Raw genomic sequence first — 18,932 nt, 5'->3', positions numbered from 1 at the left:
GAGATCTGCTGTCATTATTTCTAAAGATATGGAAATAATAGCTGAATAGCTGAGCTAAATGGCATTCCTTTCCATTTGCCTTTCTTCTGGTAAAAAGAAAATGTATTTTGTTTACTATGTGCACAGTAATCAAGGCATAGTTAAAGGGTTATGGTCATCCATTGAAAACACTGAAGAGTAGGAACCATTACTGAAGGCTCTCATTTGGTGATTTGGTAGGACTTTCATTGTGAATTCAGTTTTTTCACATCCAGAGGTTGTGCTTAGTTGTCTGGCAGTGTTTTGTAAGCATAATTGCTGGTGTGCCAAGGAGCTTACTAATTTGATTAATGAAAATGCACACCAAGCAGTTACTAAAATTGTGTAAGGTTAGAAGGTAGAAAATAATGCACAGAATGCACTTCCATGCTGGCTTGGTGCCCAAAATAACTTGCTGCAATTGAGTTTCTGTCTAAAATGTGATATGCAGGTTCCTGTTGCTGTGCTTCACTCATAGGTGTTTCGCCTTGCGAGGCTTGACATCCTAAAACAAATTTGTACTGCTAATAACCTAGCAGTTAAAACCATCCTTTGCAGTAAAAATCAAAACCATATTTTGAAGTTGAAAAAACCAAATATTTGCAGTGTAAATCCACAAGTATTTCCTTTGGAACTGGCAAGTGGGTGTTTTTGATATATGTGTGCCTTTCAAAGCAATAGCTCTGTTCACTATTTTGAGAGGTCAGGTTGCTCTGTGGTCAAATGTCCTCATGTTATCTTATGATCATAGCAATTTAGACCTGAAAAGGGTCTTTCTGACCCAAGGCATGACCAATTTTAATTGTGCCTTCTCAGACCTGTCTAGTTGATTTTAATGTACTCTGCTAATAGAGATTTCAAGGTCCCCTGATGGTCTTTCTAATACTTAGAAAATAGAAACTGCTATGTTAGGGTTTTTTCCCTCCTGGATGTCTTGCCTTAATGTCATGGATATGCAAAATTTTTTATTTTTTCAGCATTATGTATTTTCCTTTGCACATCTTTAAAGGCTTCACGTGTACATTGTGCTTTAGACTTCTGCCTTGCAGTGCTATTGTGGACTTCTCACCTGTTCCCACACAGAAGACATTATTTAGTTGAGATTTAGTTCCACCCTACCAGTAATAACATCTGTTCCAAACAAAACTGTTGATGTGGCTGCTTATCATACACAGTATGATGTTGAAGAAAGAACGGATACTTGACTGCAATGCTCCTGCACAGTCTGGGGAGTTGGGGTCCCTCCTTCAGAGCTCCTGCCTTGTTAGTGGTTCTTTCTGTGTTTGGGTGGCTGATACTTTTGCCTGAGTGTACGTATTTCTAGTTGTTCTTGGGACTTTCTGGTGATTGTTGTTTTGGTTGCTTGTTCTCAAATCACTGGGTTGCTTTAGCATCTCATACCACTAGTCAGCCATTCAGTATTATTGAATGTTTGCACTATTGCCCTTCTTTCGTGCAATATTTGTGCCACAGAAAATGCAGTAAATATTACTTTACACTGTTAAACTCCCACTTGCATTCTTGGTTTTCTTCTGCAAATTAAGATATTAGTAGTTAGTTCTCAAGTACTTTTTGCAATCAGTTCTATATCTTTCTACAGCTCTTGCCGAGAGAGAAACATTACAGAAACATTGTCTCTGTAATGTGGTAAAAACTTCATGGGAGAGGCAGAAAAAAAGACTTCCTAAAGTTCAGATATGCAATTTACTGAGAATAGTGGCTTAGGAAAAAATTAAACAGATTGTAATGAGCGTGGAACTACGACTGCTGACCAGTCTTTTAACCTTGAATTTCTGGTTGATAAAGCTGGAATTGTCAAAATAACAGGGCATAAAGGCATGTCAGAGAGCAGGCATGTAGTACAGGACTTCTGTATTTGTTACTCTTCTGTGAAGTGAATTTAGAACTGTGTTAATCCTAGAACCAAAATTCAGGGCTGCCGTAGTGTTCGGTTCTGCTTCTCATAGTCGTGCTGGGTGTTCAGAAAAATACTGTCTAATTTTGGCTGGCAAGAAACATGAATGCTTTGCTGCAAGATCAGGTAAGAAGAGGGACCAGGCCTGTTCCTATATAAGTTAGTCCTATAATGTACAGAACTGTCCCAACAAATGTGTGCAATCCAATAAGCTGCTTGTATAACTTTAAAAACAAAATACAGTCATTGATTGTCATTTGACTCTGCATCTTCCCATGATAAAAAACTTCCTACTTGCACCTAATAAAGTGTATATTTACATTGGGGAAATCATAATTATTTGGTAGGACTGTGGAACTATGACCGAATGAGGAAAACCAAATCCGTAACTCTCCCAGTAGACAGGTTCTAATGAGAGGGCTTTCCAGAAAAGTCATTGTTAGGGAAATACTTGGCCAACTTCAACTGCTGTTGTAATGCATAGCAGTTTTCTGTGTGAGGAGAGAAATGGTTTCTCAAGTGTCTTGGAGTAATCAGTGTGGGTTTTCTTGTAGGTCATGGTATTTGACTTGTTTATGCAGCAGATGGTTATGGTGATGGAGTAAGTTGTGCTCCCTGTATGTGATGCTGGTTAGTAGGAAATGGCTTTCTGTGGGTATCATTAAATGTACACCTGCAGTGTTCTAATAGCTGCTGGTCCTGGGCAGGCCTGTCATGATCAGCATCAGAAAAGTGGCAGAAGAGTACTCAAGCAGTGATGAGTGGAAAAGAAGGTTTTTTTTGCTTATGTGTCTTGTCTTATCTCTGTGTATCTTACAGACATAAAACCTTCTGTCTTTACAGTTCAAAATATGCAAGGCAGCCTCTGACATTTCATATATTTTTCTAGGATGTATTGTTATTTCACTTAATGACAAATGAAAATGTGACTTAATAATTTTCATTTAATCAGGATTAATCTGCTTTTGCCAAGTGATAAATGCTGTCTGCTTGTCTGTTACTACATCTGACAAAAAAAATTCAAGGAAGCATCTTGTGAAATACACAAAGAAAATGTTAATTACCTGGAAGATGGCATGGTCTGATCATCATATCTTTTTGATGACTGAAAGCTACACTGAAACATGAATTCATCTCATCATTGTGCAGTACAAGGCAATGAAACCATGCAACTGGGGTGTTTTAAAACTGCTGTGTGCCTTTTTTTTCAGTATGGCTGTATTTGCTGAGTAGATCCACTATTAAACTGTAGGGTTAAGAATATGCCAGATCAAAAGGCAGAATGATTTTGTCTAGAATCTAAGTGCTTGAATTCAGGATGAGACTGGATGAGTACTAATACAAGAGGCTGCAGACAGCGTTTGTTCATATGACTAATTTCAAACAGTACATAAGTATATACTCTAAGTTACATTGATGTAAAACTATCACACATAAAGTTACTGTGGGGAGTAAGTGAAATTAATGACAATAATTTGGTGAGAAACATTCTAAATGTTTTGTTTAGTATCCTTACTTTGGAGATGAGTATTCTTGTTTGTCCTGGAATGTTGCAACCTAATGTTTTTTTACTTTAAAACCTGTGAACTTCTAGAGTTGCTGAAGGAGAGCCAATGGAAGAAGTGGTTCAAGAAATGACATTAGATGAGTGGAAAAATCTTCAGCAACGGAATCGACCAAAGCCTGAATTCAATATCCGGAAGCCAGAATCCACTGTTCCTTCCAAAGCAGTGGTGATTCACAAGTCAAAATACAGTGACAATGTAAGCACTGCGTCAGGAATTCTGTTGTAAACTCTCCTTTTTGCCCAGGGTTAGGAAACTGTCTCTGTTTTTTTTCTACTACTTTTAGTATAATCTGAATAGGCAAGAAAATAGTATCTAAGCTTTATCACTGTAATGACATGTGCCCCAAAACTGGCTTTAAATTGTGTGTTCAGCTTTTTGTCTCAGATCATCACCCCTATTTTCTCTGCAAATATGTAATATATCAGGTTGTTCTACCTTATGGCTCAGCTGCTGCCACCTGTATAAGTCTCTGGTAATGCTGCTAGAAAAACTTGGTTTGTGAAACTGTTTAGCTTACTTGCCAGTATGCATCTGCATGTATCTCAGTGTGCACTTGGAAATATGAATTTTTTTTAGGATGTGGTTTCTTTGGGTCCTGCTTCTTAGAACTATCCCTGGAGAGCTTGTGGTGCTGTAGTGTGCACCCCCTCCCCACTTCCCCTAGATTTTATTCCAGGATACTGCTTAGATTGAAATTTCAGGGAGAACTACTAGTTCTGAGGAGAGAGGGGAAGCTTCTTTCAGATTCTAGCTTACTTAGGTTTCAGATTTTGGGGGTCACAAAAGTATGTACATATAGTCTAGCATGATGGAATTTTGATCCTTGAAGTCTACATGCATTTATGAATACACATCTTTTCTCTAGTTATAATATTAGCATCAAAACTTGCTTAATCACTTTAGGTCATTGTGTCTGCATTCTTTTTAGTGAAACTTTTAAGGTCAGAGTTGCTGTTACCCCCTCTTTCTTTTCTGAGAGAGGCAGTGGTAAGGGTGGGGAGAATACCTTCCACAAGCTCCAAAGAGAGGACACAGCTGTGTGAAGAGTACATACAAGTTTCTGTTCCTCTTGCCTGTAAAGTTTCTCTTTTGGTAGTATCAAGAGACCTTGTTAAAATGAACACAGAACAGGAGGTACCGGAACTGTGTAACATAGGCAAGTGAAATCCCTGAATTAGACACTGAATAAGTGATCGTTGTAAAGGATGAGTTAACACATACTTTATCATAACTACAGTCCCCATTAAAGTTACGCTGGGAAATAGTCTGACATCAACTAGCTATTAGGAACAGTTAAAACAGTAATCTCATAGCTGCAGGCATGTAGATGAATACATCGGTTAGGTAGCTTTGGTATGGCCTTTTAACCATTATTTGGAGATAACTGTAGGAGTAAGTACCTTAGGTCTGACTCTCTCTAGTCCCTTTGAAAACCTCCTAGATTACATTTTTGAAAAACCTCTTCTGTATTATGGAGTCTGTACAGAAGCTTTTGTTGCCAGGAATCTCTGAGCCGACAAAGAACTATCCCAGGCATCTGGGAAGCTGCAATTACCTCATCTATGTTAAAATCCTGTGCAAGTTAAGGCTTGTCTTGTGCTTCAGATGCTGCCTTGGTTCATCTGCTGCTTAGTCTATAAGTGTGCATGTGTATCTGGGAAGTGAGAAGCTCATTCATACATGGAAACTGTAGGCTTTAACCAGATATTCTTTTTAGTTGCAAAAAGAAGACTTTGAAGATGATTCTCATGTCTTTCGAAAACCAGTGAATGATATAACTTCTCAGCTGGATATTAATTTTGGGAGTCTTCCTCGCCCTGGCCGTGGATCAAGAGGAGCACGGGGTGGTCGTGGTCGTGGCAGAAGACCTGAAGAGACAGGACCTCGACCAGAAGTAGTGGTAATAGATGTTACGGTTTTGTTGCTGTTTCTTGGGGTTTTTTTTCTGTTACTGGTGGTGTTTATGTCCTGCCCCTTTCTGTGTGGAATTTCAATTTCTGTAGTGACAGACGTGTTTTTAATTCCCGTCTCATAGTATGTTGTCCTGCTTGAGTTCCTGGCCTATATTATGTTACTTGAAATTAAATACTGATTCAGGCTCACAACTCAGAACACATTTCAAAAGGTCTGCTACTGATGGTAACTAGAGGAAGGCATGCAATGAGGATTTTTTTTCTGCAATGAGTTTTGATATAAACTGGGAAGTAATTAAAATAACTGAAGGCTTGTATCTCTTTGAAAAATTTCAGTGTGATACAGTAATACTTTGATTACTGACAGTGAGATCAGTAAATCTATGAGAATGATTCATGAGTTCAATATAACCATTATAAAAAACTTCCACTTACCTTTGGGGGGGAAAAAAAAAAGCATTGGCATACTGGAAAATGGCATCTTTATTCTACATACTAACAGGATGTCTTTAAGACCAGGAACTTTCAGAATAATATGGAAGAGTTGATGCATTTGTTTCATCTGGAAGAAAAAGGTTCTTTATGGTAACAGATCAGAGAGATTAAAACTACAATCCAATACATTCAGTAGTTCTAGAATGTAGAAATATAGTAATGGTGCTTCTAAAAATATGCAGTATTTTGCTTAAGACCGCTTTACTTTTTTCTTCATTCAGTGCTGCAGAACTTGTGACCTTCTGGTCTTCTCCAGGCAGCATTATAAATACATTCACACTGGAAAAAAAATTACAGTAGTCATAAGTTCTGAGATAAATGTGCATGATAGTGATGGATACAATTTGAGTAGAAGTAGCATTTAGTAGTAGTAGCATTTGAGTATAAGAATGAACCCTTTTGAGGGTAAAATACATAAACATAGCTGTGAGATACTTTTGAAATGCATTCATTTTTATAAAACTTCTTACTTCATAGGTGCAGCTTGTTGCTCCAAATCCTGATGATCCTGAGGATTTTCCAGCTTTAGCTTGAAGAACCATCCTGCATGGTGGTATCTCAAAGTTGCTTTGTAACTATGAAGAGACCAGTTCTATGCTGGTGTAGATTGAGGAAGTCTGTTTCCCTTCTGGAAAGTTGTTTGGGTGTTTGGTGCGGAATGATTGCAGCTGTCTGCTAATAGAGTTGGGTTCTAGAAATACGGGTGGACTGGCATCCTGTCACAGGTTTCAGTGTCTGCCTCCAATTGTGAAACCTGTGGGAAGGCTTACAGTACTTCCCTACTAGGCTTCAAGTGAAGTTAAAGGGAAGAGTGTTTAAAAATGTATATATAGAGATTATATCAAGTTCTCCATGACGCCATGATGAAATGTAAACTGTACAACACGATCTACAACTGGGACTCAATTTCACTGTACATTTGAAAGCTGGGTTTTTTTGGGTGAAGTGTATATTTCAGGCAGTCACAAGTTGCAGTTCTTCAGGGTTTGGCGAATAAAGAAAAGTGCACATTGGTTTGGGTTTGAGGTATTATTTTAAGAAGTCAGAGTGGTAGGTGGAGGCTTTTGCTATTTGGATGTACTCTGGGGTAAAAAAAAGAGGGGAAAAAAACCCAAACCCTAAACAGCAATCAGTACTCACCAAAAAAAGTGAACATCTCTCTAAGTGGAAGTGATCTTTAAAATCAAGGCAGCACAGATGCTTTGAATTGACACCTAACCATAAGTCCTACTTCAGTAACAAGATATAGTCTAATTACTTTGAAGAAAAAGTAAAATAATAATTTTGATCTAAAACCAGAACTAAATTATTAAGGAAGCTTTTAATTTTAGCAGGAGCAACTATAAACTAAAATGTTTCATGCCTTACCAAGAAGTTTGTGATATTGGGGATGAGGTGCAATGTTCTTTCATTGCAGCTTTAACATACTTGAGTGAGATTTTCTAACTTGTTTCCTGTCCAAGGGGACACTGAGAGCCATTGTGGGGGATCTGAGAAAAACAAGAAAATGGTGCCAGAGGTGATGACAGAAATAAATGAGAGGACAAGCATACTGGACATTTTGGAAGCAGCTGTCAGCCTCACAGGAGTCTTCAAATGCCTGCTCAACTTGAATACATTCTTTCAATTTACTGGGAAAGCAGATGAATATAAACCTTTCACTTTTTCCAGTTCTGTGCCTCACTTCTAAGCAGTCTCCTTTGAAAGCAAACAGTGGATGAAACTTAAAAGAAAAAAAAGTTTTGCTTTGGAGTAAGCTCTAAGAGTGCTCAGAATCTTAAAAGACTTTTCTCACTTACAAGGCTTTGCTCAAATAGGGTGTAGTCATCCTAGAAAGACTCTTTTCTATATGCTCCAAACAGATGGTCTGCAGAGTAGTTCAGCCCAAAGGATTTTTTCTTACATTGTTAAATTACTTATATGACAATTTGCTATAACATGAGATTTTGTATTCCACGAGAAGTTCATCTTAGTGGCATAGAGATGCTCTGACTTGTAGTAGGAAGAAGTGCAAAAGCAAAGTGCTGGTGTTAAGGGAACCCATGCTGCTGCTATTTGAGTAACTGAACTGGATGAAATAATGCATGACTCCTTCACTTTGTAGTCACAGGATGTTACTTGACATCATTGCAGTTTAAGATTTACCTGCTGCTGCCCTTTTTACAGGTGGTGTTTGTTTCTGCCAAAAATGGCAATTTAATGAATGTGAAAGTGATTTTTGTCAGTGGGATTCTTGGAATATTTTGCTTGTTCTTCCCTTCCTGTTCCCATTTTCCCATTGGACAGGGAAGAATGTGTCTGAATTTTTGTTTATATTTTTACTTGCCAGAGTGAGTGTGTGCATAGATGTGGAGAGCTTCTTTGCAGGGCTTCTGTTTCCTGTCATGTTTTGAATGTAGCCTTCTCTTCTACTAAGAGCTCTTTTCGCTATGAAAAGTGGTCATGTACTTAAAAGTAACCTCTGTTCTTCTACTAAAACTGTCAATCTTTGCTATGCTGTGCTACTGGGATCAATCTGCTGCGATGTGTTTGGTTTAGTTCTGAATGTTCTCTGGGAAGGCTGAGAGATTTTCATTTTTTAGTCTCCTTCCTGCTGTTGCAAAGTTACTGTTTATTCCTCTAACTTTGATCATCTGCCTTTCAAAACAGAATGACAAATAGGTTCTTTGGGGAATACTTTAAAGGACTTGTGAAAATTTATCTGTATAATCTACTTTTGGTCAGCAGATTGTTAAACTCCTGGTTAAAAGGGAAAAAGGCTGGTTACAAGACTGTTTAATTAAAAACAGAACAAACCGACCAACACTAAAAAATACAACCCAAAACTTTGTGAGAATGAGATTTAGTATAGTTGATTACTGCTGAAACAAGAAGTTTCTTAGAGCAGCTATGTGTGACAATTTTATTTTTCAGTCTGTCAGACTTGAATATGGCTTAAGAGTTTCTCTAGTTGATGGTATATCTGAGTAGAGAAAAGAAATTATTAACTGTAAGTGATGACAGTGATTCAACTTCTTTGCCTAGCTGTGATAAGAGAACTGTAAATCTCAGTCATCTGTCACATTTAAGGTACCAAAATAGCTGTATCTGTTAAGCACATATTTGCTGCTGTCACTCCTGGTGTAGCTTTACTCCTTCATGTAAAGCAGCTGGTAGCTGGTGTAAATATATACACAAACACTAGTAGAACATGGCATGCATATTAAGAAGAGATTAAATTGTGTTGCAGGTCTTAGTCATGTTACTCTTTAATGCACTGCTACCAGCAACTCTTTGGATTAATGTAGTGAGTGGCCTAGGAAAAACTGCTGCATTTCAGGTTTAAGTTTTAGATTAATGTAAGTCGCAGTAAGTTTGCAAAGAAAGGAATCCACCTCTCTCCATGACTGTCATTTATATATGGTAGTGTTGATATGATGTAGTTCAGTTGAATCATATGCAGTGCTATGGTTTAGGATTGGCAAGAGTGAGATGAAAGTGCCTTTAGAAGAAAGAGGAGAGGAATGTCTGTGTTTTAAGATAAGAGTACCAAAGAATGAATAAACAGACTCAGAAGTAAAAAACCCTGAGCTGATAAATAGGAATATTGGGCATTTGAGCCCACAGGAAATGAGCTTATACCTTTTTTGTAAGAAAACAAGTGTTGGGGTGTAAGTGTGCTTTGGGCCCAAAAACCCTGAATCTGTACCTCTAGTACCCTTATGCCATTAATGTTAATCTTGTATTACACAATTTTCACATAATTTTTTCTTTTTTCCCAGAGCTATCACAGGCACATACACATTCATATAAGAAAATGAATATATGTGTATCCACACACACATATATATATGCAGTGTTGAAAGTAATGCAACGCTGACTCATTATCAATGGATCAATAATTGAATGTGAAACATGATTATCTTTGCATAAACAGTACATTTAATCACTGAATAATGGGCATGAAATTAGAGCTTTTTCTCTTTCAGTAGCATATGCTGAGCAAGTATTGAACAGTTTCTGCTTGGAGTGGGGGAGCCTTCAGTCTTTGGAAGAAGTAACAACTGTTATGCTTTGACTGTGTTCTTAGAATTTAACTTGAAATACATTATATCTTCAGCAGTGTTTTATTTCTGTGAAAACAAATACCTTTTTGAATATGTGATACAAGTGTTTCAGATAGCTGTCTTGAGCACAGCCTTAGATACCGCATCACTTAATGACAGCGTTATGGTGGAGACGAGCTATCCCTAAATAAACAGAATAAAGTTTCTGCTCTCCTTGTTTAGGTAACTAGTATGACTACTCATAATCTGTGTTCCTATTGTCTCTATGATGTTTTACAGCTAGTTAGCAGGACTTGATAAGCTGTTGCCTTTTAGCAATAGTAGTTCCTTTGTCTAGATTTGTACAGTAGTTACTGTTTGAATGAAAGATACCGAATTTTGCATAATGTAATTGAATTAGCAGGATAGCTCTGCCAACACATAAAAATAACAAGGTACAAACTTCTTTCTCATGCCAGAAGAGAATAATAAGCTGACATACGCTGATCCAGGAATTCTATACTTGTTAGTTGTTTGGTTATATTTCTCTTGCTTATGGATTGAGTGCTTCTTTTCTGTTTTTCTGAGCTCTAGCAAAGACTTTGAACCTTAGAAGCTCTTGTGGGAAAAGCAAAACCTAGTAATCTTTCCAATGAAGCTTCCACCAGAGTGAAAGAAGACCAGAGGCTGGAAAGGTCTGGTCAGTGGGAGAAAGAGATAGAATGTGAACAAATCAACATTAAACAGTAGTTCACTTTAAAATAGGTATGATAGTGGTGTGAAAGAGATGGACAAAAAGCACCTAGAAGCATGACAGCACGAGAAATGTCACGTGTTGTGACTGCTGGCTAGAGATTCTCACCTGTGAGTGTGCCATTTTGGAAAGAATGGTGAAAGATCAATCTAGTAATGCCAAAACATGAACTTGGGAAGAAATATGAGAAGGTCTAGAGAAAAGCTGTATTTGAAGGAGGGATAATGAGGAAGTTGAGCCCTTCCACTGAGTAGAAAACCAAGGAATTGTTCTGCTATCTATCTTAAAAGAATGGCATCAAAGCACTGACAGAGGCAAAAGCAAGCTCACAAGGGTAAGAAGTGATGTTTCATAATTTACCCTCCTGCTGCTGGCATCACTCTCAGTTTGGATTTTCTCACATTAGTAATAGCTGATGCCAAGGGTCTATTCCCGTTGTGCTGTCAGGGTACGAGGACTCTAGGGTTTGCCACTTTTATCCTGTTTGTGCTGTAACTGAGCTGCAGCAACTGGCATGGTTAGAAGAGCTGGGAGTTGGAGGTGCTAGTGACACAGAAGAGCTTTTTATCTGCTGTGCTATGCTCTTACACAGCAGGGCCACCACATGCTGAGTTGAGGCATCAAGAACACCAGCAGCTGCTTGGCCTGTCTGGAGTCTTCAGCAGCCTTGTGAACTAGGACAGTTTGGTAGGAAGGACATGGACCAGGAATGGAGCTGTTGAAAGGACAGCTTTCTAGGTGCCTTCTTCCACTGCCTTTGTGACAGTCCAACACTTGACAAGGCTCTTGGAAATATCCCATGGATGGAGAGTGTCATGTTTAATACCAGATTTATTTACTTGAAGATGGTTCATGTCACATGGCATTTCTGGTTTAGAGTGATACAAAGTATACTGGAAACACAAAAGTATACTTAATACAGCAGTTGCAGTACACAGTTCAATCATAATACCAATATGACTCCCCTTACTGGTCCCTATGAAATACATCCTCACTGTCACTATATTCCCTGGTGTCCCCAGCTGTCAGGAAGGAATGGGAGGGTTGATGTTTAAGCTCATGTCTGTCTTTGAAATTCTTATGGCAGTTGTCTGGCTCTTATATTCTATGTATTCATTCTCCCCATGCGGGTCTGGTCTTCACTCTTGCTGAAGAACTACTTACTGATCCACTCAAATGGCTATCAAAGTTTATCCAAAACAAAGGCCACCCCATGTTCCCTTTGAGTTGAGATGAAGTAATCTTTGCAATTGCTGTGGTCCATTACTCCCTAAGCTTAAAAAGCACATCACCCTTGTATATGTCTTATTCCATATTCAGGACTTACTGGTCAGTCACATCCATGTGAAACCAACCCCAAAACCAGAAGTAAATAAAGTAAAAAACATCCCTTCCTCAACAAACCCTTGGTGCGGTAGGTTTAAAGCATGCAGTTTCTCTCTAGGACCAGACTCGAATTTCATGTATAACAGTGCATCCTTTTTGCTATAGCATGTTTTTGTCTACTCCTACATAAGCAGTGTAGGAACTGCACTGCAAAGGTGGCTAAATAGACCAAAATTCAAATTATTCAGAACTACAGTGAACAGATCATTCTTGCAGCCCATTAACTTCTCAAGGGAATGGGTTTGGGCCACTGTTCAGTTTTTCTCTGTGGGATTCTTTTAGTCCTCTGCCCTCCCTGGCCCAGTGCCAGTACTCCTTACTCCTAATGATGTGATAGGACTTAACTGTGTTTTCCTGTGGGAATCACATGCATAAATTGGTGTTCTCCCAGGCAAGACCCACCATTCATTCTTCATCAGGCAACTTGCTTGTCAGGAGAAGGTCCTTAAACATCATGTGAATTTGGAAAGGATCACCTTACATCAGAAGAACACCGATTTTCCAACTATAAAACCCTATCTTTGAGGCAAGCAGAAGTTTACTTGCTTGTTAAACAGGCTCTGCTTGGTGTGTGCAAATTTTGCCTTTTCTAATATAGGTAAGGTAAGGGTGACAAAAAGTGTTTGAGTTGGTCACTATTTTTTGCTGTTAGATATTTTTTTAAAGGGCTAAACTAGGCCATCACCTGTGCTTGTGCAAAAATCAGTGTTCCTAAAGCTTTAGTTCTTCTGAGAAGCCTTCACTGTCATGGTAAGTATCAAAGTATATAGTATTTAAGATAATGCCTGTTTCTAAAAATTATATATAATCATAGAGGAAGGAGAAGAAATAACTAAACCCCCATTGTTGTGTCTTACTGTGCTTTTTTTTACTGTGTAACAGTATCCCAACAATTCAAATAGAGTTACTGTTTTCCAAAGTGAGTTCTCTGAAATGTAGAGCCAGAAATTCTCTATTTTTGAAATTTTAAAAGTATGTGTTTTAAGAATCTGTGCTTTAATTAAAAGTTTTCAGGCAGCTGAGTCTGTTGTGTTTTTTCAGTGCACACATAGTCTGTCTGGTACAGATATGATCATACTGGAAATAAAACAGGAAAAAAACTCTTCTGATTATTTTTAATTTTACACAATTCATGTTTACACTTCTCACTATGCAGTATTTTGTATAAAATCAAATGCAATCTATATTGTTTTCAAATGAGACACAAATGCATATTGAACTAATTAATATTACAAGATAATATGAAGCTTTATCTTAAAAATACCTTCACCAAAATAAACTTTCATTCTTACAATCTAAGTTAAAAAAATATGATTAGAAACACAGTTTAAAAATAATCAGGATGAACAGTACTGATTAGTCAAGAAATTTAAGACCTTGATAGCCTATACATGAGTTTACGTAAGACAGTCTGCAAATGATTAATATAAAAACTGCAGTGCAACAAACTGGTGAATATCACATTTATGTGTTGTGTTGTTTTTTTTTCTACACTCTCTTACTGTTTTAAATCAGCACTGCTTCCTCTGCTGTCATACTGGGGCAAAAAGACAAGATCTGGTTAACATCTGAGTTAAGTTTTTGATGCTGTAATGGAAAGTAGTGTTTTCACCCAAGATATTACAGCTTTTGAGCATGTAGTATCTTTTGAACTAAGAGATTGAGGAAGAATCCATCTGTCACGTATTTGAAAGAGGAAAGGATTTCTAAGGAGAATCTCCTAACTGTTGAGACCAGAAATACCTTCATTCAGCTGCTCTGTTGTACAAAGGTGATGCAGCTGCCACAACACATTCCATTTTGGCGCTTAATCCTTCACAATTCAGAAAAAATTCAGAAACCAAGGACTTCCTCACCCATGTCCATTTTTCATTCTTGTACCTAAGACAACTTTGGTATGGTATATTAAAAATGTTAGACAAAGTAATAAAAATTTGTAACAAACTAAGCAGTACAATTAGCTGGGACACAATGAGGTAATGAGTTAATTTTCCGTATAAGGCTGTTTGGAAAGTTCAAATGTGAAGTCCCTTTGACACTTACATGTTTCTCACTAAGATACTGGGTGGTGGATGGGGTATCCTGAAACACATTGATGCCAAACATGCAATTTTGGTTTAGCTAGTTGCTACTGTTTGTGCACTTGCGTTATGCAAATGTACTTCTGATGAACCTAAAAGTGCTAATGATTCTGCTGGTTACTTTAAAAGAGGCAAATTCTAATTTGGAATTTGGAAGGGGTGAGAAAGAGACCAATTAGTTTTGGTTAAAAAAGAAGATGCTAAAAGAAGCTCAGCTGAGGGCAAAGCCAAACACAGTAAATATTACAAAATCTTTATTTTGATTCTCACTTAACGACTTACATCCCTTCTCCCTTCCAAGATGAGGATTTTTTTCAAAAATAAACAGATTCATATTTGCACAACAGACTTACTATTGTGACTACCTGTACTTCAGCTTTTTGCACAAATGGCTTAATTAAAAAACCCAACCAACTGAAAAACCAACCCCACCCACAAACCCCCACTAAAAAACCCTAACCAAATAAACCAAACCCCAAAACCACTAAACCAAAACACTGCCCCCCCCTCCCCCCCAAAAAAAACCACCCACAAAACAGCTAAACCAACCCCATTCAAACCCCAAGAAATTTTAATTGCCTTATCAGGATGAAATCAGTCCCTCTCTTTTGGACGCCTTTCATCTAGAAAAAAAGGGGGGGGGGTGAAAAGTTTAAGGAGAAAACAAAAAAAATACTTTCAGTCTGAGCCTTCAACGGTCCTTTATTTTGCATCAAACCTTTTCTTTTTATTCATATTTTCAGATTTTGACTATCTAAGATCATGGATGTTACCTCTAAGCTTACTTAAACTTCACATCCTGTCCTGTCCAAGTCATGATGCTCTTGCTCATACTGGCATTCAAAAATCACCAGCCTAACAGAAGGCTTAGTTTCCATTTAAAAGGACATAGATTGAAACTAGTCACTGAACATTTGCATTCATTGAAATAAAATTCCGTCTCTCACAGAAGTAATCTGCGTCTTCAAAAACTTGTTATTCCATTACTAACATTTCAGATTTCCCCATTTCTTCTACCTACTGTAAGAGTCACTAAGTCAACAGATAACTGATTCATATTTAAGGCTATGTGGTAACAGTCCTCATCTGAGGGATATGCAGCTATGACATCAGTTGGTGGACAAAGGTATACCAGTTTTGAAATTTCATAATGTGAAAACTAGTAGGAAAAGACACAGTTTTCCTGTAAGGGATGAAAATTTCAGTCTCAAGCAGATTCCTCTAAAACTTACACTGCTTTTTAACAGAGGTAAATTGTAATTCCTGAAGTGTTAGATGTCCAGATTTTTACCTGCCCCTGAGTTCCACTACCTCAGTTGTATGGCAACCTTATTTTCCCTTTTTTGTGTGCTGCACTCATTAAATGCCCCAAAGCTAAAAACCAGCAACACCCACATGTTACCCAGTGTACCAGTGAAATCTGGGGGGAATTCTTACCTTTCATATATGGCAATTTAAAGTTTCACCTAAAGGACTTGATAGGAAAGGAAACAATAATGTAATGACATTTCAATATGACAGCACTGCTTTAAATGGTACACTGTTTTTCCTCCCCTTTAAAATCATACCAGATTTAAATAAGTTATAACTAGTTCAAAGAGCCATTGGTTGTAAACAACTAAAAAGCTGTCACTATTAAAAACAAGTTAATCATTTACAATTAGTTTTTCCTAAATAAACCACATAACCTTTGACAATAAAGCACTCTTTGGTGGACAATAGTTACGTTGTGTACTCAATACTGCAGCTTCATAAAAAACTTCATACAAAGTAAGAAAGAGCAGCCGATCAACACAGAAGAGTACCAATACTATTAGAAAAAAAAGCTTTTGTAGTTGATTCTCAGACTCAAGTGAAGACTTAAGCCCTGTCTGAATAGACACCACAGATTTATATACTTAAAAGCTCCCACCATCTTTTCATTTCTGGTGGTCAGCAGCTAAGTAAGTGATTGCCATCACAGTTTATACACATGCATCATACATACTAGCAAGCTCTCTTTATAATAGAGAGCTTAAATATTTACACCTGAGTCTGAATGTACATAGATTTTGTTGGTTTTGTTTGAGAAAGTGGTAGCATGGTAGAAAAAGGTCTACCAAACATGTTGACAGTTCATTTTATTCTACAAGTAAGGAAGAGATTGTTCTATTTCATTTTTTGCTGAAAAATAGAGCCAAAGTGATCTTCCTTGAATTGCATTAAGTCCCCTCTAGTCATATCCCCTTCACTCCTGAATATCCTCTTCAACACTGGTGGCTTATTGGAAATTCAACGCAATACTGTTCTAGTCTTCGTGATGGATTGGCTGTTGAAATAAAACATATTTGAGGGAAAAAGTTAAAGATCACTCAGTATGTATTTCAAGCAAATATTTCTGGCAAGGTAAAATGAACAAATGAAACTTCAAAGAAAGAAACAAAAGGTAAAAGTCACTGCATTTAATAACACAGCAATACTGATTGTCAAGAATGCATGGACTGGTCTGATCACAGATAATATGAAGAAAATTCTGTTCCATACAGAAATGCAAAAGAGGATTCAAAGTACCATAATTTCATTAAGCACATTTGTGCAAAGCATTCCTTTTCTTTTCCTCTCTCTGAGGTATTAGACCATAGGAAAAGTAGGAATAATAGTAAAGAAACATATTTTTTTTTAAAGCTAGGATTAGATTACATATAGAAAAGTTCTGAAATGCTGCAGGTAGTTTTCAGTATTTTTCAGTATTTGAACAAGGGTGCAGAAGGCTGCTTTGTAATACCCAGGAAAGCAAAGACATGAGATTTTTAAAGTCAACTCCTCTTTGTTAGGTTTTGTGATATTCCTCTATACAGTTTTCATACTTCTTCCCCCATACTCCCTATTATAATTTTTGTAATAAGTTGACCTACATTCCCTTAAGCACCTTTACACATCAAAATGCCTTTACCACTTAAGATTTCATTTCTAATCAACTACTTACCGTAAGAATTTAATTTTAATTCTGTTCTGTGTGGTAACATGGAAAAGACCATTTAACTTGTGCCTTATTGTGACTCAGTTGGTTTGGATTTGAAGTATGCACCTTGTTAAAATACAGACATGAACTTCACAGTAACTGGCACATTTACAAGGAAGCTATCTTAACTGGAGAAATAAGGGCATCCACATTGCCAGTCTGTAAGCCAGTGACTTCCTGCAAAAACCAGTATTATGTCAATCACAAGATATGTGTTATGTCCATCAGTACTTTCAGTAGAAGGCAGCAGACGTCTAGAGATGTTCCACAAAGGAAATGCAGTGAGTGTTTTAAATAGGATTGAAATTCTGTAAGTTCTCTTTGCAAAGCCAGAATAGTGTTTTAGCTGTAAATAGCTGTTTTGGCTAAAAAAATCAGTCTGAAGACAATCCATGGTAGTGTCTGAAGGATGAAATGGCAAATGAATTTCCTAGCTCTGCAGATTATACTGCATTAGGATGGGTCACAAGTGTGATTCACATACAAAAAGAATTGACTAAAGTGACATAAAGCAGCAACAAATGAGATTGATGTAAAAATGGTGCAAGATGTTTCCACTGGAATGTATCAGACGAGAAAGTAAAAGAATAAGGATATACAGTAATGTCAGAAGTTCAGCGAAGTAAACGAAGTCTTGACAAAGACAGATGTTGGTTAGGGCATGATATCAATATTGTAGAGATAATTATTCTCTACCCTGCAATCCACTTGATCTGGATTAGGTCAATGAATCTGAGCACTCTGAGGTAGTGCAAACTGCTGATACTTCAAGAAATTAAGATAGATGAAAAGGCATGCTTAAAAAAAGAGTGATACTTTTTCAAATGCTACAGGAAAAATAAAAGGCCATCTACAAGACCAACAAGAAGATACTGGATTCTAAATCCAGTAAGTTATATGGTCATACCAAAACACCCTTCAGAGGGACCAGCACCAAATTAGCTCTTGCAGATTATAAAACAATTAAGAACTTCATAACTGACAGAACAAGGACAAATTTGATTATTGGATGGAAATATAAAGTAACTGAACTTCTCAGACCCCCAAAGTTAGAAGAAAAGAAAGAGTATATGGAATGAAGTATTTGGGGTAGAAGTTTAAGAAAGTCCATTAAAATATGAAGGAAGTAATTTATGAAGTTTTAGATTGACCTGATCCTTGGCCTTCAGAGTCATACATCTGGCACCACACCTAAAGGACTCTAACAAAATTAATGACATCTTCTGTGAACTCTTTTTTTAGGGATGTTGTTTTCTCCTAAGGATAGGTATTCTCAGTTCACACAAAACAAAGGTCAGCTTGGAGAAGTGCTTTCCAGGAACTGAAAATCTCTCTTCAGATTACACATGTGCATGAATGCAGCCACAAAATGTTGCAAGCAGATTAAAACTTCAAGAGGCATGAGGAATAGAAACAGCAGGCAGAATCCCATCAATTCTGTTTGAACCAAAACTGACATGGTGAAAATTAGGCAAAATGGAGAAAAAACCCAACCAACCAAAAGGAAAACCTGGAAAAATACTACTAATTTTTAGTAAAATATCTATTTCAGGAAAAAGACATTATATTTTAACATGCTATTCAGTAAATCAAAACAAAGTCATGACTAAAAATTCTCTGAATAGAATTTACTGCAGTCTACTGACTATTTCCATTGACAGAGTGAATTTTTCATAACTTTGTTACCTTCGAGGTAACAGGATGAAGAAGGAGAAAGAAGAGCTCTGTGAGGAAACAGCTGCAAAAGAACTTAGAATTTTCAGTGATATTTATAAA

At 37.3% G+C, this 18,932-nt stretch overlaps 2 protein-coding genes across 8 annotated transcripts in view; one reads left to right on the top strand and one right to left on the bottom strand.

The window, feature by feature from the left end:
• HABP4 (hyaluronan binding protein 4) overlaps positions 1–13,091 on the top strand; it is a 30,064-nt gene extending 16,973 nt beyond the window's left edge. For both annotated transcript variants that reach the window (XM_048292242.1, XM_048292241.1), the window contains 3 exons: positions 3,528–3,696; positions 5,219–5,401; positions 6,387–13,091. In XM_048292242.1, the coding sequence (XP_048148199.1) occupies positions 3,528–3,696; positions 5,219–5,401; positions 6,387–6,443 (409 nt within the window). In that variant the 3' untranslated portion in view covers positions 6,444–13,091. The remainder of the gene's footprint in view (positions 1–3,527; positions 3,697–5,218; positions 5,402–6,386) is intronic.
• CDC14B (cell division cycle 14B) overlaps positions 5,881–18,932 on the bottom strand; it is a 52,344-nt gene continuing 39,292 nt past the window's right edge. For 5 of the 6 annotated variants that reach the window (XM_048292233.1, XM_048292237.1, XM_048292232.1 and 2 more), the window contains one exon: positions 14,840–16,463. Coding sequence is in view for 5 of the 6 variants with exons in the window: in XM_048292237.1 (XP_048148194.1) it covers positions 16,427–16,463 (37 nt within the window). In the remaining variant the exon portion in view is untranslated. Of the gene's footprint in view, positions 6,189–14,839; positions 16,464–18,932 lie in introns of those variants that run through there. The other variant, XM_048292239.1, reaches the window with a different exon arrangement.

This window comes from Corvus hawaiiensis, chromosome Z (genome assembly GCF_020740725.1).
Source record: "Corvus hawaiiensis isolate bCorHaw1 chromosome Z, bCorHaw1.pri.cur, whole genome shotgun sequence".
NCBI classification, from domain to species: domain Eukaryota; kingdom Metazoa; phylum Chordata; class Aves; order Passeriformes; family Corvidae; genus Corvus; species Corvus hawaiiensis.
The sequence above is the reverse complement of the archived record's forward strand: the minus strand, read 5'-3'. Positions and strand labels throughout refer to the sequence as shown.